This window comes from Delphinus delphis, chromosome 1, assembly GCF_949987515.2.
Source record: "Delphinus delphis chromosome 1, mDelDel1.2, whole genome shotgun sequence".
Taxonomy (NCBI): Eukaryota; Metazoa; Chordata; class Mammalia; order Artiodactyla; family Delphinidae; genus Delphinus; species Delphinus delphis.
In genome coordinates, this window is record NC_082683.1 from 32,215,973 (window position 1) to 32,243,814 (window position 27,842).

The window sequence follows — 27,842 nt, forward strand, 5'->3', positions numbered from 1 at the left end:
ATGTAAATTGATACAGCCACTATGGAGAACAGTATGGAGATTCCTTAAAAAACTACAAATAGAACTACCATACGACCCAGCAATCCCACTACTGGGTATATACCCTGAGAAAACCATAATTCAAAAAGAGTCATGTACCAATATGTTCATTGCAGCTCTATTTACAATAGCCAGGACATGGAAGCAACCTAAGTGTCCATCAACAGATGAATGGATAAAGAAGATGTGGCACATATATACAATGGAATATTACTCAGCCATAAAAAGAAATGAAATTGAGCTATTTGTAATGAGGTGGATGGACCTAGAGTCTGTCATACAGAGTGAAGTAAGTCAGAAAGAGAAAAACAAATACCTTATGCTAACACATATATATGGAATCTAAGGGGAAAAAAAAAGGTCATGAAGAACCTAGGGGTAAGATGGGAATAAAGACACAGACCTACTAGAGAATGAACTTGAGGATATGGGGAGGGGGAAGGGTAAACTGTGACAAAGTGAGAGAGTGGCATGGACATATATACACTACCAAACGTAAAATAGATAGCTAGTGGGAAGCAGCCGCATAGCACAGGGAGATCAGCTCGGTGCTTTGTGACCACCTAGAGGGGTGGGATAGGGAGGGTGGGAGGGAGGGAGACGCAAGAGGGAAGAGATATGGGAACATGTGTATATGTATAACTGATTCACTTCGTTATAAAGCAGAAACTAATACCATTGTAAAGCAATTATACTCCAATAAAGATGTTAAAAAAACAAAAAGGCAAATAAAAGGTGTAGGCATCTGTTAGACAAAAAGGAAGGGGTAGTGCATTTGAGAACAAATAGTCTTGTTTGTTTCATTGTCTTTATTTTTTTTTAATAATTAAAACTCTAACTTTATTTTTTAGACCTTATTGCAATATGCAAGCAGCAAGAATGCATCAGAACATATTGTGTATCTTCTGGAGGTATATCGACTTGCCATCCAAAGCTTTGCCAGTGCTCGCCCATATTTAACTACTGAATGCGAAGATGTCCTCTTAGTGCTTGGCAGATTAGTACTGTAAGTTTAAGAACTTAAATCCCTCTTAAAATTGAGTATTTTTGGTTGTAATGTTTGCCTGACTTCTCTTTACTATGGCATCACATTGTTCAAAGCAACATCAGGGTCATACCTTTGAATGAAATTTCCTTAGCTCTGAGCCTTTATATTCACGTTTTCAGGAGATAAAGTATAAGTGAAGGTCCAGCCAAGCAACATAATCTTTAATTGCCTCGAGTCTCTTTTCCTACTCAGGCTTAGAATGATGCATTTTCTCTCTGTCCTTAGGAATAGATCAAGTGAAGTGACAAGAGTATCTGGAAGCTGTGGTGGTCTTTGAGGAACACTTTGGGGGGAAACGCTGTGAAATTCTGCAATACAATTATATTATTTGAACTAAGAATTATACTAGCAGAAAATATCAGGGTACAGTATAAGATTACCATCCCAAGGGTCCATGATAATCTAGCTGCTGTTTTAATATTTGGCTGCCTAATAGCAGACAGAGTTACACCTTTAATGTATTTATTTGCAAATTGAAAAAATACAATGGCTGTTAGTTTTTAGTTGTGGAATCACCTTGATTCAGTTTGCAGATTGTTTGGTGGGATAAATTCTAGTCTGGGTGGTCCATTTTATTTTTCTCTGGTCTTACCTGTTTTCCTTCCTATTTTCCCAAACCCCAAACCTCTAACTTTATACTTTTTTTTTGCCACATAAACATTCCTGGTTTTATAATCCCATTATTCCTCCTCTAAAGCCTCATAGTTTTTCTTTTTTCTCTTTTTTGAAGTTGAAAATATAACAATGTTGAATGAAAATTTGAAGAGTGAAAAACAAATTTAAAATAGTCTAAATAAATGTAAAATGTATATTCAGTATCACTGTCATACTGTACTTGATTATGACTATAACCACCGTTATATACTGACTTAGTTATTCATATTCTAGGAGTTGCTTTGAATTACTGCTTTCAGTGTCTGAAAGTGAACTGCCATGTGAAGCCTGGGTACTCTTTCTTCAGTCTTTACAGGTGAGTTGATGTGGCCTCAAAAAAGGTCTCTGTTTAGGTATTCAAGACATGTAGTTAATTTCTCCCAGCAAACTAAAATTGGAAACTTAGAACAAAAACAAATTCATTATATATTGGTAGTAAGTTCATGAAATGAGGAGGCCTTCCAGATGAAGGGAGTGTGCTAAAAGTTTCTTTTTTCCTTATCATTTGGTTTTGTTAGCCTTTACATAGCTTAGAAACAACACAAAAAGTTTTCATTCTTCAGACACAAAGTTTTAGGCAGAATAAAGCTATTAAAAATGTAAAATTGTATATGTTTATAAGGTAGCAGTATTTGCTTCATTGATAGTACACTTATCTAGTAATTTCCCCCTAACACTTCAGGGACTTACAGTGCTAAGTCTCTTAAACCGTCAAAATAGTCATCAGAGATTCTGTGCATGCATTTTCAACAGGAGAGCTACGTTGGCTCTTATATTGGCTTGATTATCAGAATTCTTAGATGAGCAGATCAGAAAGTAGCAAGTTGGGGAGGGGAGAGTAAGGTAGGAGGAAAAACAATAGGAAGCAAATTTGCCTGTTACCAGTAGAGATAGAAAAACTATTTAAAGAAAATAGACATAATTAAGTAAATAGCTACCATTCATTTATTATCATTAATTATGTACCAAACAGTACTCTACATTGTTTTTACATTTTGTATCTTTTAATCAAATTGCAAACCTTATACCATAGAGATCATTTGAATCTCCATTTATAAATGGGGAGACAGGCATAGAGAGGTGAATTAGCTTGCCCAAAGTTACACCTAGATTAATACCTAGAGCTTGCTTTGTTTAACTGCTTCCTCGAGGACACAAACTCCATAGTAGCTTGCACTTGTTTCATGAAGGCATAAGTAAAGATTTGCATGTTAACAGACACACCTCGTTATCTGGAAGTTTCTTTCCTCTAGGATAAAAAATCCAAAATGAAATGATATAATGTTAATCTAGATTTTCTGTTTGAGGAGAAGAATTCTTTGTCATGCTCTTGGCCTGATTTAATCCCTGTAATGTCCTAACTCTTCACATATTCATACAGCTGCTGTTAAAATCATCTTTCATACAGAGCATATTGATTTTGTCATTCTGCCTGCCAGTAGTTTTGTCCTGGCATACGACATTCTAGAAGGGCAAGTGTACTTATTTTTATTAAGGCTGTTACTATTATTATTAGTAGTATCCTTTGAAGAGAGAATACTCTCATATTTCTTCATTCTTTTCTTAGATTGTATGCCTGAATAAAATAGTTGCCTTCCCTCCGACCTGTGTAACTTTGCCCGATATTTATCAGACATTTAGGATATATATATTCACATTTCTGAATATGTGTTTAATAAATGCAGTAGAGGTACAGATAAATATAAGACATGGTCCCTGTAGAAATCTGAAACATAAAACCTTGAGGTTTTCTTATTTTAGGTGATAAATGGGTAAGGCAGCAGGTAGTTTTGAGGATACTTTTGGTAAGAGAATAGTTTTACAAGAGCAGGCCACAGAGAGCATTCTCAACCACTGTTTATAGCTGTGTAACCCTTCCAGACCTTTTCATTATGGATATAAAAATACGTTCTGAAATGAAATTTTAAATAAAGAAAAATGAAATCCTGTTTTTTTGCAACTTTTTTTAACTTAATGATTTTAACATGGACATGTATCTAGGATTGCATATGTAGTTCTCCCTTGATGACTGCCTGGGATTCTGTTATGTGGTTGCACCATAAATTATTTGGCCAAATCTCTTTGCTGTTTATTGTAAACAGTGGTAGAGTGAACATCTTGTGCTAGTATTTCTGTATTGTAGATTTCAAGATACGGATAGTTTTACCTTAAAAAAGAAACAAATCTAAGTTTTTTAATTACTTTTAAAATTCCACCATAGTTTTTAAGGACTCTATTTAATGTTATTTTTTATTTTTTTAAAGTGCCTGCCTCCCTGCCTCCCTCCCTTCCTTCATTCCTTCCTTCTTCTCTCTTCATTCATTCATTCATTTATTCATTCATTGGCTACACTGTGAGGCTTGTGGGATCTTACTTCCCTGACCAGGGGTTGAACCCATGCCCCCTGCAGTGGAAACGCAGAGTCCTAACCACTGGACCACCTAATGTTATTTTTTAAAAGTAACTTTGCTATAATATATATATGTGTATGTGTATATATATGTAATAAAGGATTACACATCATTCTTACTCAGAATAAACTGTATTTTGAACAGATGAAAAATTAGAAAATTGTTTTTGTTTTTAACCCAAACAGTGGCTTTTTATTTTAGTTGCTATGTATCATGGGGGTGACAGTGTTCTGCTAAAGTGTAATGGTATAGGGCTGTTAGGTATTACAAATATGTTAACCAGACACAGCACATTCTGACATAGAATCTTCATCTTCACTGCAAAGTAAATGCCTGTTGTCCTAAGTTAAGGAAAAAGAAGCCTGAGGACAGGTCAAGCCATTAAAGGAAAATTATAGCATTTAAATATTGCTGTTAGTTAACTGTTATTTGGAAATATCACTTTCAGTGTCAGTTTTAAAACCTTTCTTAGCAGAAGATAACTCAGTATATGGTGCGTGTGTGTGTGTGTGTGTGTGTGTGTGTGTGTATTAAAACCCTGTCGTTCTGACATGAAAATTAAGGGGAAAAAAGCGAACTTTATTTTTTATATTTCATTTAGGTGAATATAAGATTATAGTCTTAGGTCTGTGAACATTTTTAACCTATATTTTATTTTCCAAAGAAATACTGCTACCAGTGAAAGCTTATGTTCCTTGAGAATTTCAGCAGTCTAAAATAAGGGAAAACAAGTTAAAATTTTAGAATATGGAAACAACCAATAATCCTCACTAGTAATAAAGGACAGTGAGATATATGCTTAATTATTTACGTCAAGTTAAATTTCTGACCCCTTACCTCCCCGCCCTTTGTGTATATAAGTATTTTAAAGAATAAACTTGACAATTATATTTTGTTTGTTTTCTGAGGAGATAGAATGACAGCTAATAACTTGCATTTCCATGACTTTTAGCTAGAGCCATCTGTCATTTTTCTGTGTACTTTTTAAATTTTTTGGCTGCGCAGCATGTGAGATCACAGTTCCCCCACCAGGGATTGAACCTGCGGCCCCTGCATTGGTAGCACAGAGTCCCAACTGCTGGACCTCCAGGGAAGTCCCTGGAGCCATCTATCATTTTAAAAGTCCTTTGATAGAAGAATTTAAACAATTAAAAAGATATATAACAATAGATGTCATTAAGTCATACTTCTGTTAGAAGGAATAGGTTGCCTGTGTGAATACTGCAGAATCTTTTTTAAAAAAAAGAAATCTGTGCCAGTGGCCTTAAAATAATTGAGTAATTCAAGGATGGAAATTGAATTGTGATCATTTTACCTAGGAGAATTCAGGAAAACATTTTAAAGGTACTCTTTAACTTAGTGAAAATGCCCTAGTTTCATTTTTTAAAAAGCAGCAACAGAATTTCACAAAACTTTGAGGATAGTTTTTTTTCTGCTTATTTATTTTTAGGAAATCCAAGATATAGGTCTTTTCATAGACATTCAGATATATTGAAAGGGCAAAATGACTTTTTATATTGTTTATATTGCCTGTTTTCTGGATATGCTTTTTTTTTCTTCTTTTTTTTAAAGGAGTCACATGATGCATTATTGGAATTTGGGAATAATAACCTACAAATACTGGTTCACGTTACCAAGGAGGGGGTGTGGAAAAACCCTGTTCTTCTTAAAATTCTGTCTCAACAGCCAGTAGAAACAGAAGAAGGTAAGCTTAAAACTATACTGACTATTGAAGGAGGATTTAGTTCTAAGAGAATTAAAATTTTTTTCTCTGTTAAAATTTTGTGAATTTCACCTGTGTATCTATAACCAATCGTTCTCTTATCCTTTGAATAGTAAAAACTAACCATTAGCACTTAATGTTTTGCGTAAGGATTCTTGAATATTTATGTAGTGTTTTAAAAGTATCCCTTTATACTTGTTTTTAAATGTTGCATTGACTGACAATGTTTATGCAGAGTTCCTGAGATAGAAATTAATAATCTGCTTCCAGTCCTTGGTATATAGTAGAGCTTTGCTTATAATGATATTTTGTTTACTGGTTACTACAGCTGAGGATTATGAAAAAAAATTACTTCTTATTTTAAATTTATGAAACATTGGAATTTAGCGTTTTTATAGAGATATGCAAAGAAAGAAAATTCTTACAAAGTTGTCAGTTTAAGTCCAGAAGATTTATGGGTTTGAGTTGACATAGTTGACATTTGCATTTTAGACACACAAAATATCTCATTTTATATGTCCAACAATTATGATTTCATTTGCTTTAAGTTAGTGGAAAGTTAAAAAAAAGGATCACATTCTGTTAAGTATGTTTCTGGGATAAGAATGAGTTTCAGAACAGTTTTTATTTACACTTTAGATAGATCTTTTTTAATTTTTATTTTATTAAAAAATTTTTTTTAAATTTATTTTTGGCTGCATTGGATCTTTGTTGCTGCGCGCGGGCTTTCTCTAGTTGCGGCGAGCAGGGGCTACTCTTCTTTACGGTGCATGGGCTTCTCATTGTGGTGGCTTCTCTTGTTGCAGAGCACAGGCTCTAGGCATGCGGGCTTCAGTAGTTGCGGCACGGAGGCTCAGCAGTTGTGGCTCGCGAGCTCTAGAGCACAGGCTCAGTAGTTGTGGTGCACGGGCTTAGTTGCTCCACGGCATGTGGGATCTTCCCAGACCAGGGCTCGAACTTGTGTCCCCTGCATTGGCAGGTGGATTCTTAACCACTGCGCCACCAGGGACGTCCCATTTTTTATAGATCTTTAGTTCAGTTCTCAGGACAGGCCTTTTGAATGTTGATATCTTAAAATATTACAGTTAGCTTATTCATTCACCAAGTTTGATCACCTATTATTGTATACATGCTGTTTGGGTTTTTCTGTATAGTCAGAAGATTGATAATAAGAGTGTTTAGATTTTCTCTTGGTCCCTTTCCTCTGATAATTCTACTGCTTATCAGTTACACGGACAAGAAAAAAAATGCATAAGGAGAATAGCTGTTAAATAGAAAATAGATTGCTATTTATTGTTTTCTGTTGAGGTTCCCAGTAAATGGCATCCTTTTGTAAATATAGGCAGGTGGAGGCTAAATTATTGCCTTTATTATTATTAAAAGTTGTTAGAGGACAGGGCCAAATAGTTGCAAAAGGATCCCAGAATTAGGCAGATCCCACTCCAGATAAGGCTCCAGGAGTGAAGAATGCATGACCTTTGTAGATAGGCCCAAGCCCCAGAGGGAAAAGATGGAGTTGCATTAAATGTCCCCAATTTATTTTCCCCAACGTACTAATCAAATATATCCCTCCCACCCCAGGAGTTAACAGTACTCAATTTCTTTTCACATAGAAAAAAATCAAGAAATGGGGAGAAGCACTGTTTACCTAATATCCCATGGTATCCTATATATTCAATAAAGATTAAGTTAAGTACCCACTATCTATAAACTGAATGGGTATAGGTTACCTACATATGTAAGGAATTTTTCTGAGAACCACAGCATAAGTTGTGGGCAGCCTGTTGCCTGCTTACTTCTGCAACTGGCCCTTACTAATTTCAGGTCAACAGATTTAGAAAGCCTCCTTTATAGCTCCATTGCCCTTGCAGCCCAGATATCAACATATTTGATGCTAGAAAGCAGTGACTATCATTTCATTAATTGCCTTTTTTCAATAACATAGTAATCAGAAGCATAAAAGTACAAAGTGTTTAGCCTCCCAAGTAACTCAATAAATGCTTTTTGGTTTAGTTTTTTGAATTAAAAAAAAAGTGTATAAGAATTTTATTTTTCCTGCCACAAATTCTTGAATTTTGTAACCCCGTCCCCACCAAAAAACAGTTATTACTGAAGTACGTAATAAGTGCCAATTGTTGACACTTCTGCCTGCCATGATCGTCAGGGAAATGAGCAGGTCCTCCCACCCAGGTATCAAACACCTTTCTACCTCAGGTCACCCCAGCAGCCTACCACAAAACATAGGGCTGGCAAGACCAAGCCCAGCCCCACTGATGGTTCCTGACTTGAGCCCCAGTGCCCACAAACCACCCCTGGTTCCAACGGTGATGGCAGCAGCCCACAGCCCTAAAGACCTCAGGCCCATCAACCTTGGAGACCCCCCTTCCACTGTACTAGAGTGGTTCCAACTAGAGGAAACCCAGAGCTACCATCTGGTATCTGCTAGTTTTTCCAGCTGACCTGTGCCCTACCCAGCACCCTCCTTCCCCCCTTAATTCATGACATCAAAGCACTGGCTTTTCCCCATTTTTCTTGAGACTCAGGAGGGCCAAAGCAGCAGCCTTTTGTTCTTTTTTTTCTCTCCCCTACCAAGGGTTGAAGGCAGAGATCCATCCTAATTGTTCAGAGGTACTAACTTCCTCCCCTAAATCAAGCTGAGAAGGAACCAGCCAGCTCTTACTTCTTCCTGGTGGTTTTTCTTTCCCACCCCAGTTCATTTTTTCCCTTCTACTACCTACCTCCGAAGCCATTTTATGAATTATCATGTGCCACCTGAGCCTTCAGTAAAAACAAAAACACTCTCTTCTGTTAAAAAAGAAAACAAAATTTTTAGCTGGACCTTAAATGTTACCATTTTTTACATGTTGAAGTATATATGAGGTAAACTGTCATGATGTTTGCACCTTACTTTTAAGTGGCTGAGAAAAAGAAAAGCTAGATAAAGAAATATGGCAAAACAGTTCAATTGTTGAACCTAGATGGAGGAGAGGGTATATGATTAAACATTTTTTTTGTATTAAAATGTTTAGAAAAAATAATATACAGAAGGGATCACAGTTGGGAGTGAGACATCTTAGTGTACACTTCATTGTGTCATTTTAAATATTGAAATGTATGTATGGATTTCCTTTTTAAAAATACAGTTAAGTATTGATTTTAACATACCTTAAAATGATTTTTAAAATGCAAGTCTGATCTGTGTGTTAAAAATTGATATAGTGGTTTAACTGTGGCTGTAATATGTTGAGTAAAATAGTTTTACCTCATAGAAATAATAGCTGCAATTTATAGAGTGCCTGCTATGTGATGGGCACAGTATTAGTGTTTTCTATCTCCTGTAATCCATTAAACAGGCAAGAGATTACACATGCCCAAGGCCGTGTAGTTAAAACTGTGGAGGCAGGATCTGGGCCCAGATGAGGAGATATCTAAAAGTTTTTGATTGACTAAAGTGATAACCATTGGTTGCTAAATACATGGTTTTATTAAACATCTGTAATATATAAAGCATTGTGCTTAGCGCTGTAGGGAATACAAAAGTTAACAAGGCATGGTATTTGTACACAAATTGCTGACAGTGTAATAAGGGGGATATCAGGGACAAATAATAGCAAGTAGTATTGAGCATTTACTCTGCACTGGCCCTGTGCTTCGTGTCTTACTTGCATTCCGGTATTTCATTTATGATTCTTTCATCTCTTTGGGGTAGATATTACTAACCTTTTCATAGATGAAGAAACTTGAGGCTCAGACAGGTCTACTAATTTCCAAGGGCTTCACAGCTAGTATATGTGAGAGTCATGATTCAGCCTCAGTTTTGTGATTCCACAACCTGAGATCTTAACCTTCATACACTCTAATCATTTATTATTGTACTTAAAGAGAAAACTAAGTGTGGCAAAAGAAGTAAAATGCTGTGGGAATTTAGAAGGGAGTGGCTTGTATAGATAACGTGCCTGTTTTCAGGTGTGAGATTTGTGAAAATGCATACAAGTTGGTAGAGCAGATAAATAGAGCATAATCTGATATTAGGCAGTTTAGGATGTAGGGGACAGATGTGGCAGGAAATAATATGGAGGAACTAGGTTGGAGAGAATTTTAAAAAGAATTGCTAGGACACAGTAACTAAGTTGATTTCCTTAGGAAAGGAGTTGGCAAGGAAGGATAATGCCAAAATTTCATTTCTTTATGATTGAGAGAATACCATTACTGAAAATAGAAGTAAGGAACAAGGAGCTATTTGAGATATGATTGTGAGTTCATTTTGTGGGATTTAGTGCTTGTGGGACTAAAATAGAGAAAAGTCCAAATGCAAATGATCTATTTTCTGTCCATGCCTTTTGACCTTGACTGTGTATTAGAGTATCTATGGAATTTAAAACCAAAACACACACACACACCCCCAAGGTCCAGGCACTACCTGCTAAATCAAAATCTCCAGGGTTGGAGCTCTGGAATACAGACCTTTTTGAAGTGCCACAGGAAACAGGCACCTTCCACCTATAAGTGCTGGGAGTGTAAATTGGTACAATCTCTGGAGATTAATTTGGCAGTAATTTCACTTCTAGGAATTTTTGCTATAGATACAGTCGTGCATGTGTGAAATGGCCTTTGTACAGGACTGTAGATTGTAGCATTATTGACAGTTGTCAAAGATTGGAAACAACTTGCAAGTGTATCAGGAGGGGATTGGTTAAATTAAGTATATCTCTACAGTGGAACAATGCTTATTTGTTAAAAGTATTGAGGTAGCTCTCAATGTACAGTGATGTGATAGAATGACCTGTATGATATAGTAAGTGGGAAAAGAAATACGTCTTCTGTACTAAGAATGTTTCTGGAAGGATAAACAAAAAATGGGAAATGATTATTGTTTCAATCTCTACAGTTGATTCTGATGTGTAGTTAAGATTGGGCCAGTGGTCTCTCCCTCCCCTCCCCACCGTCCTGGTGGTTTATCATTAATATTAATGATTTCTATTCCACATGTGGCCTGTAGACCTAGTAGCATGGCTATTACCTGAGAGGCTTATTAGAAAAGCACAGTCTCAGGTCCCATCCCAGACCTACTGAATTAGCATCTGCATTCTACTACAATTCCCCTGGTGATTCAGAAGGCACTTTTGAGTTTAAGGAACACCGTTTTAGGTGAACCACCTAAAGCAGTTTGTTTGCTTGCCACTCATCTTGACATGTATATTCCCACCTCTGTTCTTTAAATAATACTGTGTAACGATGCCACACACTTGTTAAGTATTTACTATTTGTAAATCGAGGGCTTGTCCAGAACACTGTACAAATCTGTGTTCAGGTGCTTAATATTGAGTACTGCTCAGAGCAGCATTTTCCAAAGTGTGTACTGAACCAGGAACGTAGATTTTACGTTGTGCTAATGATATGTGTAAAAGGGTTCTCTGGTCAAATCAGTTTGGGAAACCTTGGGTTAAATAAAAGTGAACAGTTTTCTTCATTGCAGGACTGTTCAGAGATTTGACCAAGGAATCCTTTTTTTTTCTAGGACTATCTCTCAGGTCTTTTGGTCGGTGGAACACACTTTGAGAAATGCCTGGTTTAGAGGAAAGACCACCACTGGCTTTGGAATCCTTGGCAAGTTACCTAATTTCTCTGAGTATTAATTTTCCTAACCTTAAACTGGGGATAACAATACTTGCCTTGGTGGTGGTGTGAAGAATAAATGAGAGGTATATAAAAACAGTCAGCTTAAAGCTTGGTACCTCGTAAGTGTACAAGTGGTAGTTGTTAATATTACACAGGATACTTGCCTTTTTGCCTTGTACTTAAGTTTATAGTTCATTTCATTGTTCCTTACTATCCTTATAAGAAAGTGAGGGAGGAGAAGGTGAAAGAATGAATTTTGATGAAATGTTAGTAGTAGCTTTTTTAAAAGGTATGGTGTTCAAAATAAAACTACTAAGTAATGTGGGAATAATTAGCAACATTAATTTTGCTCTTTGCTCTGTTAGATGAGTACTGAGATCAGAATAAACTTCCAGTTATATCAGCTGACTTTTTGTCCACTAAAAATAAGCAACAACAGAAGATATCGAACTTTCATCTTTACAACCTTGACATGTAATGTGGTATGTTATCAAACTGTTTTATTTTTCCTTTTTTCTAGTCAATAAATTGATTGCACAAGAAGGACCTTTCTTTCTGCAAATGCGAATAAAACATTTGTTGAAATCTAACTGCATCCCCCAGGCTACTGCTTTATCAAAACTATGTGCAGAATCTAAAGAAATTTCAAATGTGTCATCTTTTCAGCAAGCCTATATGACGTGCTTATGTTCCATTCTTCCTAATGAAGATGCTATTAAGGAGGTAAGTAAAGCAAATAACTGCTGTTGTCATTCACACTAACTATGAATTTAATAGATTTTAATAATTGTTGTATGCCAGGCTGAAATTCCCAAGACTCATTTTCTTTCAGGCTATGAAAAGTACCATTTTAATTGTATATTTAACTGTTCAACAGATTGGATATAAAGTTATGTCTTGTAGGTGGATTTGAAAAGTAGATAATTAAAGAATATGCAGATGAATGTTTATATATTTGGGTGATGGTTTGCTTTGAAATCTTTAAATATGAAAGTTGCTTTTTCTTCTTAAACTAATGATTTCTCTCTGGGAAATGTGGAAATTATTAATACTGGTGTCAAGAGATAAACTAAAGAGAATGGCAGTTAACTTTATTTAAGTTAGTTTATATATTTAACTCTAAGCAGAAAGGTGTAGGACTTTAGAAGCCATGAATACATTTTGAACAATGATTAAGCAGACAAACAGGGTTTTTTTTTTTTAACCTGAATCATTGTTTTCCTTAGAAAAGTTGGAATTAGTTTTCTCTAAGAGTTTTTGATAAATTATACAGAGAAAATGAGGAATTCCAAGGCTATATTCCATCATCTACCTTTAATTCTCTTACCTGCCATTCAGGTCTTACATATAGATTCTCATTTTACCTTTACACTGAACTTTCTTATTAAATGTGGGAATCCCAAGGATCTGGTTCTATGCTATAGTAATTCTTAACCTTTTATGACAATTTCAGATGTAAATATCTTACTCTCCAAATGAAACTCTCCACCTTTCCACTTCACTCCCTTTAATATTCAGACTCCACCAGGACCAACAGTCTATCAGTCTGATCAGCTTTTCACTCTCCTTACTCTGCTTTTCCATAGTCAATCATTATTAGCACTCCTTTGCATACACCCTCAATTCCTCTGCTGGTCTCTCCCTTAATTGTACTTCTTTGACTAACCTGTATCCTCATTAACCCTTCATCTCCACCTGTTTTGTATCTTTACCTGCACCAGTGGGGCCAAACTTAGGTGGAGAATAACCTGGCAACTGATTTTACTTTAATTCAGTCACACTGTGTTTCTTGAGTTCATTCACTCTCCTACTCCCTTAGATTACTATTTCATGCTTTTTCCTTTTTCTTTAAACCTATACTACAATACCTTCTGTCCCATCTCTGTCTCCACTGATGAACTTTCTGCCTATTTCTCTGAGGAAACTGGGACAGTTGGAAGAGAATTTCCATGACATCTATTCACCTACCTGCATTTATGCATTTACACGTTCTCTTCTGTTACTAAGGATAAACTATATCTGTTTTCCCCTGCTAAGGCCAACAATCCCCTTGACTTCAGTATCAGATCCCGTCTGCGCTTGCCCCCTCAAGTATAGTGCTGCAGCAGTTTTCCCTTTCTCTACTGCATTTATCAGTTTCCCCCTCTGCTGTCACTATCTCATCAGCATTTATGCTGTTATTTCTTCCATTTTTAAAAGAGAAAGACTTCTTCTTCCAGCTACCACCCCATTTCTCTCCTGCCCTTTCAGTGTAATTTCTTGAACCATCGTCTGAATTTACTGTTTAACATTTTTCTCCTTGAACGTATTCTAATATGGCATTGACTTGTGCCAGTCCACCACATCACTAAATCCACCTGCAAAAGTAGTTCTAAGAGGGAGGTTTATAACATCCTCAGGAAACAAGAAAAATCTCAAATAAACAACCTAACCTTACACCTAAAGGAACTAAAACAAAACCCAACAAAACCCAAAGTTAGTAGTAGGGAAGAAATTGTAAAGAATCAGAGGAGAAATAAATGAGGGACTTCCCTGGTGGCATAGTAGTTAAGAATCTGCCTTCCAATGCAGGGGATGCAGGTTTGATCCCTGGTCAGGGATCTAGATCCCACATGCATGCCGCAACTAAGAGTTCATGTGCTGCAGCTAAGAAGCCCACGAGCTGAAACTGAGGAGCCCACCTGCAGCAACTAAGACCCGGCACAACCAAAATAAAAATAAATAAATAAATGAAATGGAGATTAAAAAAACAATAGAAAAGATCAGTGAAACTTTCAATGAGCTGGTTCTTTGGGGGAAAAAAAACAAAATTGATAACTTGTAGCTAGACTCATCAAGAAAAAAAGAAGGCCCAAATCAGTAAATTCAGATATGGAAAAGAAGTCACAACTGACACCAGAGAAATACAAAAGATCATAAAAAATTACTACAGACAGCTATATGCCAATAAAATGGACAACCTGGAAAAAATGGACAAATTCCTAGAAATTTACCATCTCCCAAGACTGAACCAGGAAGAAATAGAAAACATGAACAGACTAATTACCAGTAATGAAATTGAATCAGTAATTTAAAAAACTCCTAACAAACAAAAGTCCAGGACCAGATGGCTTCACAGTTGAATTTACCAAACATTTAGAGAAGAGTTAACACCTATCCTTCTCAAACTGTTCCAAAAACTTGTAGTGGAAAGAATACTTCAAACTCATTACATGAGGCCAGCATCACCCTGATACTAAAATCAGATAAAGACAGCACAAAAAAAGAAAATTACAGGCTAATACCACTGATGAACATACATGTAAAAATTCCCAACAAAACATTAGCAAACTGAATTCAACAATACATTAAAAGTATCATGCACCATGATCAAGTGGGATTTATCCCAGGGATGCACGTATGGTTCAGTATTCACAAATCAATCAGTGTGACACACCACATTAAATTGAAGAATAAAAATTATATGTTTATCTTAATAGATGCAGAAAAGGCTTTTGGCAGAATGCAACATCCATGTATGATAAAAACTCTAAAAAAGTGTGTATAGAGGGAACATACCTCAACATAACAAGGGCCATATCTGACAAGCCCACAGCTAACATCATACTCAGTGGTGGAAAGCTGAAAGCATTTCCTCTAAGATCACGAATGAGACAAGGATGTTCACTCTCACCACTTTTATTCAACATAGTATTGGAAGTCCTAGCCAAGGCAGTCAGACAAGAAAAAGAAATAAAAAGAATCCAAATTGGAAAGGAAGTAGCAAAACTGTCACTGTTTGCTGATGACATGATATTATATGTAGAAAATCCTAAAGACACCACCAAAAAACTAGAAGAGCTCATCAATGAGTTTGGTAAAGTTGCAGGATACAAAATCTGTTGCACTTCTCTACACTAACGTGAACTATCAGAGAAATTAAGAAAACAATCCCATTTACAATTGCATCAAAAAGAGTAAAGTACCTAGGAATAAATCTAACTATGGAAGAAAATACCTGTACTCAAAAACTGTAAGATACCAGTGAAAGAAATTGAAGATGACACAAACAGGTGGAACGATATACTGTGTTCATGGATTGGAAGAATTAATATTGTTAAAATGACCATATCCAAGGCAATCTACAGATAAAATGCAAACCCTATCAAATGCCAGTGGCACTTTTCATAGGACTAGAACAAAGAATTCTAACATTTGTATGGAAATATGAAAGATCCCGAGTAGCCAAACCAATCTTGAGAAAGAAGAACAAAGCTGGAGGTATCATGTTCCCTGACTTCAGACTATACTACAAAGCCACAGTAATCGAAACAGTGTGGTACTGGCACAAAAAAAGACACCTAAATCAATGGAGCAGAATAGAGAGCCCAGAAATTAACCCACACATATATGGTCAATTAATCTATGACAAAGGAGGCAAAAATATACAGTGGGGAAAAGGCAGCCTCTTCAGTAAATGATGTTGTGGCGCATGGGCTTAGTTGCTCCATGGCATGTGGGATCTTCCCAGACCAGGACTCGAACCCATGTCCCCTGCATTGGCAGTGGATTCTTAACCACTGCACCACCAGGGAAGCCCCATCAGGGAACTTTGAATTGAAACTACAATGAGGTATAACCTCACACCTGTCAGAATGGCTGTTATCAAAAAGACAACAAATAACAAGTGTTGGCGAGGATGTGGAGAAAAGGGAATGGTGGTGGGAATGTAAATTGGCACAGCCACTATGGAGTCAGTGTGGAGGTTCCTCAAAAAAACTAAAAATAGAACTACCTTACGATCCAGCAGTTCTACTCCTGGGTATTTATCTGAAGAAAACCAAAACACTTATTAGAAAAGATATATGCACCTCTATGTTCATAGCAGCATTATTTACAGTAGCCAGGATGTGAAGCAGCCTAAGTTGATGAATGGATAAAGAAGATGTGATATATATATATATATATATATATCTCTCTCTCTCTCTCTCACATTGTGTGTGTATACATATATGCAATGGAATGTTACTCAGCCATAAAAAGGAATGAAATCTTGCCTTTTGCACCATGGATGGACCTAGAGGGTATTATGCTAAGTGAAATAAATCAGACAGAGAAAGACAAATACTGTATGATTTCATTTATATGTGAAGTCTAAATAAACAAAACAAGTGAACAAACTTAAAATAGAAACAGAGTTCTAGATGCAGAGAACAAACAGGTGTTTGCCAGAGGAGAGTGGGCAGGGAGGAGGAAAGAAATAGATGGGTGAGATTAAGAGGTACAAACTTCCAGTTGCAAAATATATGAGTCATGTGTATGAAATATATAGTATGGGGAATATAGTCAATAACCATGTAATATCTTTGTATAGTGACATAGCATAACTAGACTTATTGTGGTGATCAGTTTGAAATGTATAGAAGCATTGAATCACTGTGTTGTGAAACAGGAACTAACATACTGTTGTAGGTCAATTATACTTCAAAAGCAAACAATGTCATAGAAAAAGAGATCAGATTTGTGGTTACCAGAGGTGAGGAGTGGAGTGAAGGGGAGTTGGATGAAAGCAGTCAGAAAGTACAAACTTCTAGTTAATAAGTAAGTACCGGGATTGTAATGTACAACATGATAAATATAGTTAACACTGCTCTGTGTTACATATGAAAGTTGTTAAAAGAGTCAAGCCTAAGAGTTCCCATCACAAGAAAAAAGTTTTTTTTCTGTCTCTTTAATTTTGTGTCTGTACTAGATGATGGATGCTCACTAAACTTATTGTGATAATGGCCTCAAGATGTATGTAAGTCAAATCATTATGCTGTACACCTTAAACTTATACTGTGCTGTATGTCAATATTATCTCAATACAACTGGAAGAAAAAAATGCAATGATGACTTCCCAGTTTTCACCTTACTCCATCTGACTTATTAACTCTGTCTTTTAAACTTTTAACAGATTTTTCCACTTGTCTTCTAGGGTACTATACTCTGTTGGTTTTCTGTCTACCTGGCTGATTGATCTTTCTCATTTCTACTTGCTCTTCCTCCTCCTCCCTCTGATGATTGAATGTTATATTACTCTAGGACTCTTTTTGTGTCCTCTCTTTTCTATTTACACGTATTCCCTTGGTGATCTCATTTAGGCTCACGGTCTTAAATGCCAATTATGGCCTGAATCCCAGATGTTTTATCTCCAGCTCAGTCCTCTCCTCTGAGCTCCAGACTCATATATTCAACTGCCTAATCACCATCTCGACTTGCATGGCTAATGGCATCTTAAACTTAACATGTCCATAACTAAGCTCCTGATATTCCTGGTATTAGGGCTTTGTTTTGTTTTTATGAGCTTTCCTCTAAATGAAGTCAATTGTAAAACAACTATACTCCAATAAAAATTAATTTTAAAAAAAGACAATAGTTAAGAAATAAAAATATAAGAATAAATATAGATGAAGTCAATTGCCTTCCAACTATATTCTCATTGTTGGAGGGGGAGGAGGTGGGTAGAGAATAACCAGCTACCACTTTTTTGAGCTTTTACCATGTATTAGGCACTATGCTAAATGCTATGTATACACTGTCACATTTAGTTCTCACAACTCTTAGGTAGCTCCATTTTGGTAAGGAAGTGAGGCTCAGATTAAGTAATATGTTCATGGTTATAAAACTTAAAGTAGATAAGCTGAGATTCAAACCTGAGTTTGGTGTACTACCACTAATATTATATTAAAGATATGGGATGATAAATACTATACTAGGTGGTGTATACCTAAGTGTCTGTATGTCATATGCTGTCTTAGGCATTGGAGATACAAAGATGAATCTAGAAGCCTTTGAACGGTGTACTTGCTTTTACTCTTGCCTTCTGCATTTTATTTTTCCCCAAAGTAGCCAGAATAATCTCTAAAACGTAAATCAGGCCATGTCACTTCCTTGATCAGAACCACTCAATAGCTTTCTGTCTTGCTCAGAATAAATCCAGAAGTCTTTATATTCTGTGTGCCGTGGCCCCTGGCTACTTGTCTAACCATCTCTGACTATATCGCTTTTTTTTTTTTTTTTTTTTTTTGGCGGTATGCGGGCCTCTCACTGTTGTGGCCTCTCCCATTGCAGAGCACAGGCTCCGGACGCGCAGGCTCAGCGGCCATGGCTCACGGGCCCAGCTGCTCCACGGCATGTGGGATCTTCCTGGACCGGGGCACGAACCCGTGTCCCCTGCATCAGCAGGCAGACTCTCAGCCACTGCACCACCGGGGAAGCCCTCTGACTATATCTTGTACAGCTTAATGCTCACTCCTCTCCAGCCCTCTTGTCTCTACTGTTTTTTGAACAAGCCAAACATATTCCTACCTTAGAGTTTTGCGTTAGATCACTCCCTGGAATGCCCTGCCACAAGATAGTTTGGATAGCTCATTCCCTTACATCATTCACAACTCTCCTTAATATTGCCATATCAGAGAGTCCTTCCTCACTGTCCCACCTAAAATAATACCCTATCTCCCCCTACTCAGTCTTGTTTTTCTTTAATAAATATCTCCTGTCAGTTATTATAAATATATACAAATCCATCTAAAATGGCCCCCATCACTCTCTGCCCCCTTACCTACCTGTTTTTATTTATAGTACATACCACTGTTTCTGGACATAATATTTGCTTATTCTCTGTTTCCCCCCACTAGATTGAAAACATTGTAAGGACAGGGACATAAGTTTGTCCATTGCTGTATCTCTACATCCTAGACAAATACGTAGCCACATAGTAGGGACTAAATATAAGCCTGTAAATTTATTTGTTTGCAATATTGGGAAGGGTAAGGAGATGGGAGACTGCTTACCTCTAATAACAGCTGCAATATCATGTGTTTGGGAAGCTTAACCAGAATAAGATGGAGTAGTGGTTATTCTCAGCACCTGATATATGCCAAAAGAATTCAGAAGAAGCAAAAATGCTAGACCTTGGATTTGATTCCTCTCTCTCTCAACCTTTGTTTATTCAAAACCTATTTTGTTTTTAGCATTGTATTAAGCATTGGCAAATACATAAGGGTGTACATGGTCTAGTTTGGTTGCCAGAAACAGTAATAGGAAGATAAGTACTAAGCCATACGATAGTGCCTCTGAATTCTGTAGAAGTGTAGAGGTAGAGAATATCTTTGTGGACTGGCGTATAAGGCTTTATAAAAATTGATCCTTGAGTTGGACCTTGAAATAATGGTGGGGTTTGGGTGGGTAGAAAGAATGGTTTGGGGATAACTGACTGTGGTAGTAAAGGCACAGAAATGAATATGCACTTTGTAGGGAACCACTAGGGAACACGTTGCCTGGGGCAGAGAGTGGATGTTTAGGTCTTGTGAGAAATAAGACCTGTTGCATAGGGAAAAGTAAGGCCTTGGAAACTCTACTGCATTTGAACTTAGATTCAATGCAGTAGAAATTAGGAAGGTTTTGAAGATAGGAAGTGAAATGACTGAAACAGTGTTTTAGGAAGCATAGACAGAAAGAGTATATACTAGATTTAGGAGAAGAGATTGGAGTTAGCAAGAGGAGAAAGGATGGGACTTGCTGACAGGACAAGAATAAGGGATAATGTGCAGAGATCCCTTTAAGAGACTCTTATAAGACCTGGGAGACTGGAAGAATGGGGTTGCTCTGCTACTGACAAGAATGGCAAAGAAGAAGGGGGTATGGGAGAACAGGGAGGATATGGGATGCTTTGTACAGGATCTTTGCTGGTTTATTAATAACAAATCAAGAAAACAGGATTTCTTCCTGAAGTTATAGAATTAATTCCTTTCAACAGATTTGTGGAGAATGCAAGGAACTGGGTTATTGGAAATGTGATCTGATTTACTGTGGTCTGTGGATCAAATCCACCCAGCTACTTGTTTTTGTAAATAAAGTTCTACTGGAACACAGTCACGCCTATTTGTTTATTGTTTATGACTGGTCTTGCTCTACTATGGCGGAGCTGAATAGCTGTAACCAAGACCATCTGGCCCGCAAAGTTGAAAATATTTTCTGTCTGGGTGTTTACAAAAAATGTTTGCTGACCTTTGCTATGCAAGATTCAGATTTCCTAGTGTATTAAAACCATTAAATATCATTTAGTCTAACCTTCCATGATTTACCAATGGTGAGACTGAGGCCAAGAGGTAATGTTTCCAAGGCCCTACCTTCATTAAGCTAATTATTAAGTCCAAGCCCATGCTAGAACACAGATCTCCTGGCTCCCTGGCCAGCTCTCTTTACACTGTACAGCTTACTTCTAGTTGGTAAACACTGATGAGTCATGTTCTAACAGGAAACATTTTGGTGGTATTTTCATTCCATTCATAGTTATACATTTATGTATAGGTGCAACTTAAAATATTTTTATAATGATTGGGATTCATTTGTTAAATATGTCAATGTGACAACATTGGGCACACATCATAAAATTATTTTAAAAGGAACACCGGTAACATCATAATTAGTCTCTTATCCAGCGATGCTTTCTTTTGCAAGTGAGAGCAGAATTAAAGAAATCTTTAAAAATTTGCTTTGGGAAAGGACCAGTGAATCACTAGATGTTCGTTAATTGGAGTTTAAAATCAGCACATGTTCTAAGGCAGCAAAGTTATACACAACGTTTGCCATCTACTTCAGCTGAGTTCAGGAGAAGAGTCAAATTAACTTGAGTAACAACTGGGAATAAAAGTACTTATATTTTGGCACCTGTGGGTATCACAATAATGGGTGTGTGTAATAGGAAACCTCTGCTGGGGAAGATTTAGCCAAACACGTACAATTAAGATTAATTGATGGGGTCAGCTTGAAAGCCAGAATTCAGAACCCCAAATTTAGAACTCCATGGAATCCTCAAGTTCTAGGTTGTAAATACCTTATTTAGAATTGGATGAGATGACACTGTTATTCACTTTACATATGAAAGGATTTTTTAAAAAATATTTATTTATTCATTCATTTGGCTGCACCAGGTCTTAGCCGTGGCACAGGCGATCTTTGTTGCCGCACGAGGGATCTTTATTGTGGTGTGTGGGATCCCCAGCTGCAGTGTGCCAGCTCCTAGTTGCGGCATGCGGGATCTAGTTCCCTGACCAGGGATCGATCCCGGGCCCCCTGCATTGGGAGTGTGGAGTCTTTAACCACTGACCGCCAGGGAAGTCCCTACATATGAAAGGATTTTAAGGAAAGTTACAGACTTGGCCATGGCCTAGTGTCGCAAGTGGATGTTTCCTATGTGTATATTTTTTATTACTGAAAGAGGAAATCTTTGCAAAGGTCAAGTTTCCCACATATAGTATAAAGGATAATGATGTTTTAGACATGAAGCACTTCTCTTATTATGAAGAGCAAGAAATCTGTCTGCAGAGTTCTTGGCACAGATAAAGAAGTGGTTCATTTCAGTCTTGATCCCTGAATGAACTGCATCTTCAGTGTTTGATGTGGTTACAAGGCTTGCTTCTTCTCTTGATGAGGAAAGGAAAAGACAAACAGGACCCGATTTACTCACCAGTCTAACACTGTTGGGAATTGACACAGTCACTAGGTATATAAATGATAAACAGAGCAAAGACACTTAAACAGGACCCATTAGGAATCCAGTTTGGGAGTAGAAGAAACAGTAAACAACAGCATAGAGATTCCAGGTGTACCTTTTTTTACATTTTTATTTATGTATTTATTTTTGGCTGTGTCGGGTCTTCGTTGCTACGCGCGGGCTTCCTCTAGTTGCGGCGAAAGGGGGCTACTACTGTTTATTGCAGTGCACGGGCTTCTCATTGCGGTGGCTTCTCTTGTTGCAGAGCAAGGGCTCTAGGCCTGCAGGCTTCAGTAGTTGTGGTGCACAGGCTTAGTTGCTCTGCGGCATGCGGGATCTTACCAGACCAGAGCTCAAACCCGTGTCCCCTGCATTGGCAGGCGGATTCTTAATCAATGCACCACCAGGGAAGTCCCCAGATGTACCTTAAATAAGAACATTAAGATGGATCCTGAACAAGGAATAATAAAGTGTATAATTAAAATTAAAATCGATAATATTACTTTATGTATCCTTATGGTCATATGGTGAATGAGATGTACTTTCAGAAAATACACTAAAGGTAAAAGCCTTTATGAAGAAGTGGAAGATTTGCCTATTTAAATATTTTATCTCCGAAAGCAGAGTTCTTTTAAAAAGCTTTGAAGAGACATCTTCCTAAAACTTAGTATATATTTGGATCTCATCTCTGCTGTTACTTTCATGGGTTATGTGTGGGTGTTTTGGTTGATATATGATTATATTGGAGGGGTCATCATGGAGAGTTAGTCAGACACAGTCATTTTCAAGAATTCAGTAGGACAATTCAGGCTTCTCTCAGATACTCAGAGTCATAGGATTTAACTAGAAGCATCAGTGACCATTTATATCTTTAGGAAACATACAAGTGACCGCTCAATATCATAGTGTTGGTCTGTGGTATTGCTGCAGTTTAAAAGAAACTTGGTTTTTAGAAGCACAACCTTTTTTCCAGGTGATGTCTTTGAACCTAACAGGGATGATTCTCTCCAAAGTAGACCCAGGGTTACATGAAATGGAGGCTTGCTAACTGACTCCACCCTTTCTCCTACTCAGGGATGCAAGTGAGAGAAATCTTATTATGTGGATAACTTCCACTTTGATTCCTTTTTGAAAAAACCATTTACCAGCTTGTTTTTTAAAATCCATTATTAGGAACAAATTATTTGCATTATACCCCGGAACTGATCAGGAAAATAATAGATTGAAAACCATAGTTCTAGAGAAAGATAAATGTTAAAATATTCCAGTAATGGCACTGGCCAGAATACTAGTTTACCTTGGTTAGCCTAAGCATGAAGATAACTTAAGAAGACAAATAAGCCATCTCTACCCACCTTCTCTTATGCCAGTTGGCTACCTGTCATACCATTGCTGTTTAATTCGCTGATTATTGTGAAAGCCTTCTAACTGCATCTGTTCTTGTCCCCAAAATTCATTCTCTGCAATAGCTGAGGTGATCTTTTTTCTTTTTTAAATGAAATTAGGCATTTTATTTTGAGATAATATTAGATTTGGATGTTATTGTAAGAAATAATACAGTCATGCCTTCCAGTCATTTAATATATATTCACTGGAGACTGTGTTAGGCACTGGGAATACAGAGGTGAAAAGACACAAAGGAGAGCAACAGCAGACAGTATTCACACAATGTGAGGCTTGGGGAAAGGCCTGTGCTAGAAATTGAGTTCCAAGTTATCAGCATTTGAAACCAGAGAGTGGAGGGCATTAACTTTGTAGAACTCTGGAAATTAACTAAAGGCTTACCATAATCCTGGAAGTTTTATTCAAGAAAAACGCATGAATCTCAGAACAGTGAGCTTGGTGGCATTTTAACTTGCTCTACTTCTCATTTCCCTCTCCCTAGCTTCACAGTAACCTTGAAAACCAGCAGCCTAGCAGCCACCCGAGGAAGCAGAATGGTTTTGGAACTCTGCAAAAGCCCATCCCCACAGAATTGTCACTATTTGACCTACTTGGCAACTTTCTGAAAAGCTATGTTCTCAGGATTTGTCTTTATTTGACTCAGAGTTCACTCTACCAAAAGTTCTGTCCCGGGGCATTTATCAAAAATAATGATTGGTAATTGTTTAACATGACAGTTGTCTGAGGAGGAATTACCAGTTGGGCTTAACAAGACTGACAAAAAAAATTAAAAAGAAAAACTGGGATATAAGATGTCCATAGAGGACTTAGAAAACCTCTGATATATTCCTAGTACTCTGGCAGGTAACACAAATGTATAGTGCTGTATGTCTGTCAAGGAATGACCCGAGAAGGCTCTAATCCCTCACCTCTTGGTTACCTTGAGGCTTCACACAAGTAGGAAATGAAGGGCAGGTTAGAGCTTTAAACTGCCTTCTGAAATATTGAAAGGATTCCCCAACACACACACACAGCTGCTTGGCAAAAGCAGAGAGACTTGCTTGTTCAAGGCATTTAAGCAACATATTCAGCATCTTGAATTAAGCTAACCAAGCAGACTGTAGTGGCCACACATGACAAAGAATACAGGCTTTACAGAATTATTCCAAAAAAGTCACTAAACAAACAGTAACAATAATAAACCCCAAAGAGGTGAAAGATTCTGATTTCCAGAGTTGCCACAATATATTATTTAAAATATCCACTTATCATTATAAAGAAATATGGTAGTCCATACACAGGGAAAAAGGCAGCCAACAGAAACTTAGGATGCCCAGGTGCTGGACTTGCTAGAAAGGGAACTTTAAATCAGTTGTTGCAAATACACTCAATTTGTGGTAGTTATGTTCTATATAGTCACTGCAAACACTGCATTAGCTTATATTGAATCCATTCCTCCTAGGGGAAATACAAGGTTAGGTTCCTGCAAGCCTCTCGTCACATATGATCAATACATAACCTTGTTATATGTGTGCTTCCATTTAAAGATACCTTATTTAATTTATATTATTGATTTATTAACATTGAACTCATAGCCAACAGCAGTGTAACTCATGCCTGCATGAAACTTTTGCTGTACGCAGACCTCTCACCGTTGTGGCCTCTCCCGTTGCGGAGCACAGGCTCCAGATGCGCGGGCTCAGCGGCCATGGCTCACAGGCCCAGCTGCTCCGCGGCATGTGGGATCTTCCCAGACCGGGGCACAAACCCGTGTCCCCTGCATCAGCAGGTGGACTCCCAATCACTGCGCCACCAGGGAAGCCCCCTGAAACTTATTTAACACATGTATTTTCTCCATAAGGCACATCACAGTCTCTTGCACTTAGGAAATTAGGCAGCACTTTGGCACTACAACTAGGGGCTATTCTAAACAGTGAAATCACCAGTGAAAAATACAAAAACATTAAAGAGTGGCACTAAATAGAACATGAAAAAGATACTTGTTACAGTATGAGAACTGAAACAAAAAGGCAGAGCAACACCTTGTTTGACCTTAGCTGGGAACATGCTCAAGAGAGGATTCAAATTTTTTGCCATTATATGCATGTTAGTGAATGACTGTGATAGCACTGTGAGTATTGAACTTGGGGGTTAAAAATAAATTTCATCAAGTAGGCTAATTTATAAGTACAGAATCTGCAAATAATGAAGATTAACTGTATATTCAAAGAACTAAAGCAACTAAAGAAAAGTATGAGAAAAATGTCTCAAGACGTAGACAGTAGCAGTAAAGAAATAGAAAAAAAGAACCAAATAGAGACTGCGGAGTGAAAAAGTACAATAATTGAAATTAATTCACTGAAGAGGCTCAACGTCAGATTTGAATTAGCAGAAGAAGGAATTAGCAAACTTAAGAGAAAGAAGTCAATCGAGATTACTCAGTCTGAGGAACAGAAGAGCCCCAAAATACATGAGCTGGCAGCGTTGAAGGGGGAAATAGACAATTCAAATATAGTAGTTGGAGACTTTAATACCCCACTTTCAGTAGTGGATAAACCAACTAGACAACAAGGAAATGGAAGGCTTGAGCAGTACTATAAACCAACTAGACCTAGCAGACATTTATAGAATATCCAAGAGCAGCAGAATATACATTCTTCTCAAATGCACGTGGATCGTTCTCCAGCATAGACATATGTTAGGCCATAAAACAAACTTTGATAAATTTAAAAGGATTGAAATCATACAAAGTATGTTTTTTGGCCACAGTGGAATGAAATTAGAAATCAGTAGCAGAAGGAAATTTGGGAAAGTCACAGATCTGTGGAGATTAAACAACACCTCAAAATAAGCAGTTGATCAAAGAAAAAAAACGGGAAGTTAGAAAACACATTGGGATGAACGATGAAAACACAACATATTGAAATTTATCGGATGCAACTAAAGCAGCACTTAGGGGAAATTTACGGTTGTACAATGTCAATCTTAAAAAGAAGGATCTTGGGAGTTCCCTGGTGGCCTAGTGGTTAAGATTCTGGGCTTTTACTGCTGTGGCCCAGGTTCAATCCTTGGTCGGAGAACTAAGATCCCCCTGCAAGCTGCGCAAGTGTGGCCAAAAAAAAAGATCTCAAATTAATAACTTAACCATCTGCCCTAAAAGACTAGAAAGAAGAGCAAACTAAACCCAAAGCTAGCAGAAGGAAGGAGATAATAATGATTAGAGTACAAATAAATGAAATAGAGAATACAAAATCAATAGCAAAAAGTAATAAAAGTTTGTTTTTAAAGATCAACAAAATTGATAAACTTTTAGTTAGACTGAACATGAAAAAAAGAATACTCAAATTACTAAAATCAGGAATAAAAGGACATGACTAATGATATTACAGGAATAAAAAGGATTATAAGAGCATACCATGAACAACTATACACCAAAATGTTAGATTTACTTAGATGAAATGGACAAATCTTAGAATGAAACAAACTACTGAAATTAACTCACAAAGAAATTGAATATACTTATGACTAGTAAAGAGATCGAGTAGGTAATTTAAAAACTTCCCACAAAGAGAAGCCCACACCAACATGGCTTCACTGATCAATTGTACAAAACATACAGAAGAATTTACACCAGTCCCTCGCAAAGTCTTCTAGAAAATAAAAGAGGACGGAATCCTTCCAAACTCATGCAGTGAGGCCATTATTATCCGATAACCACAACCAGACTAAGATAACAAGAGAAAGAGAGGTACAGACCAATATCTGTAACAAATATGGATGCAAAAATCCTCAACAAAATCCAGCAAAACAAATCCAGCAGTATAGAAAAAGGAGTACTGTCTGCCCTCTGTATCCATGGGTTCCACCTCCAACTGTGGATTGAAAATCTTCAGGGGAAGTTTCCAGAAAGTTCCAGAAAGCAAAACTTGAATTTGCCCCCTCCAACAACTATTTCTATAGCATTTACATTGTATTAGGTATTATAAGTATTCTTGAAGTAATTTAAAGTATACAGAAGGATGTGCGTAGGTTATATGTAAATGCTGTGCCATAGAATAAAAGACAAAAGCTACATGTTTGTCACAAGAGACAGAAAAAGCATTTAACTAGATCCTACACCCTTTCGTGTTAAAAACACTCAGCAAACTAGGAATAAGCTGGAAACTTCCTCACCCTGATAAAGAGCATTTGTGGAAACCCACGGCTGACATAATACTTAGTGATGAAAGATTGAGTGGTTTTCCCCAAAGATCAGGGACAAAACAAGAATGTCTGCTTTTGACACTTCTATTCAATATTGTGCTGGAAGCTTTAGCCAGAGCAGTTAGGCAAGAAAATAGTTAAAAGGCATCTAGATTGGAAAGGAAGATGTATGAGTATTTCTAAATTGCATATATCACGATCTTGTATATAAATGATCCTAATAAGATCAATATACAAAAATCA

The 27,842-nt window shown here is 37.2% G+C and overlaps 1 protein-coding gene across 2 annotated transcripts in view; it reads left to right on the forward strand.

Annotated features, from left to right (window-relative positions):
- RLF (RLF zinc finger) overlaps positions 1 to 27,842 on the forward strand; it is an 83,060-nt gene that overhangs the window by 31,213 nt on the left and 24,005 nt on the right. The window contains exons 1-5 of one of the 2 annotated variants that reach the window (XM_060020084.1): positions 248 to 328; positions 891 to 1,045; positions 1,976 to 2,057; positions 5,725 to 5,857; positions 12,015 to 12,217. In XM_060020084.1, the coding sequence (XP_059876067.1) occupies positions 290 to 328; positions 891 to 1,045; positions 1,976 to 2,057; positions 5,725 to 5,857; positions 12,015 to 12,217 (612 nt within the window). In that variant the 5' untranslated portion in view covers positions 248 to 289. Of the gene's footprint in view, positions 1 to 247; positions 329 to 890; positions 1,046 to 1,975; positions 2,058 to 5,724; positions 5,858 to 12,014; positions 12,218 to 27,842 lie in introns of those variants that run through there. The other variant, XM_060020079.1, reaches the window with a different exon arrangement.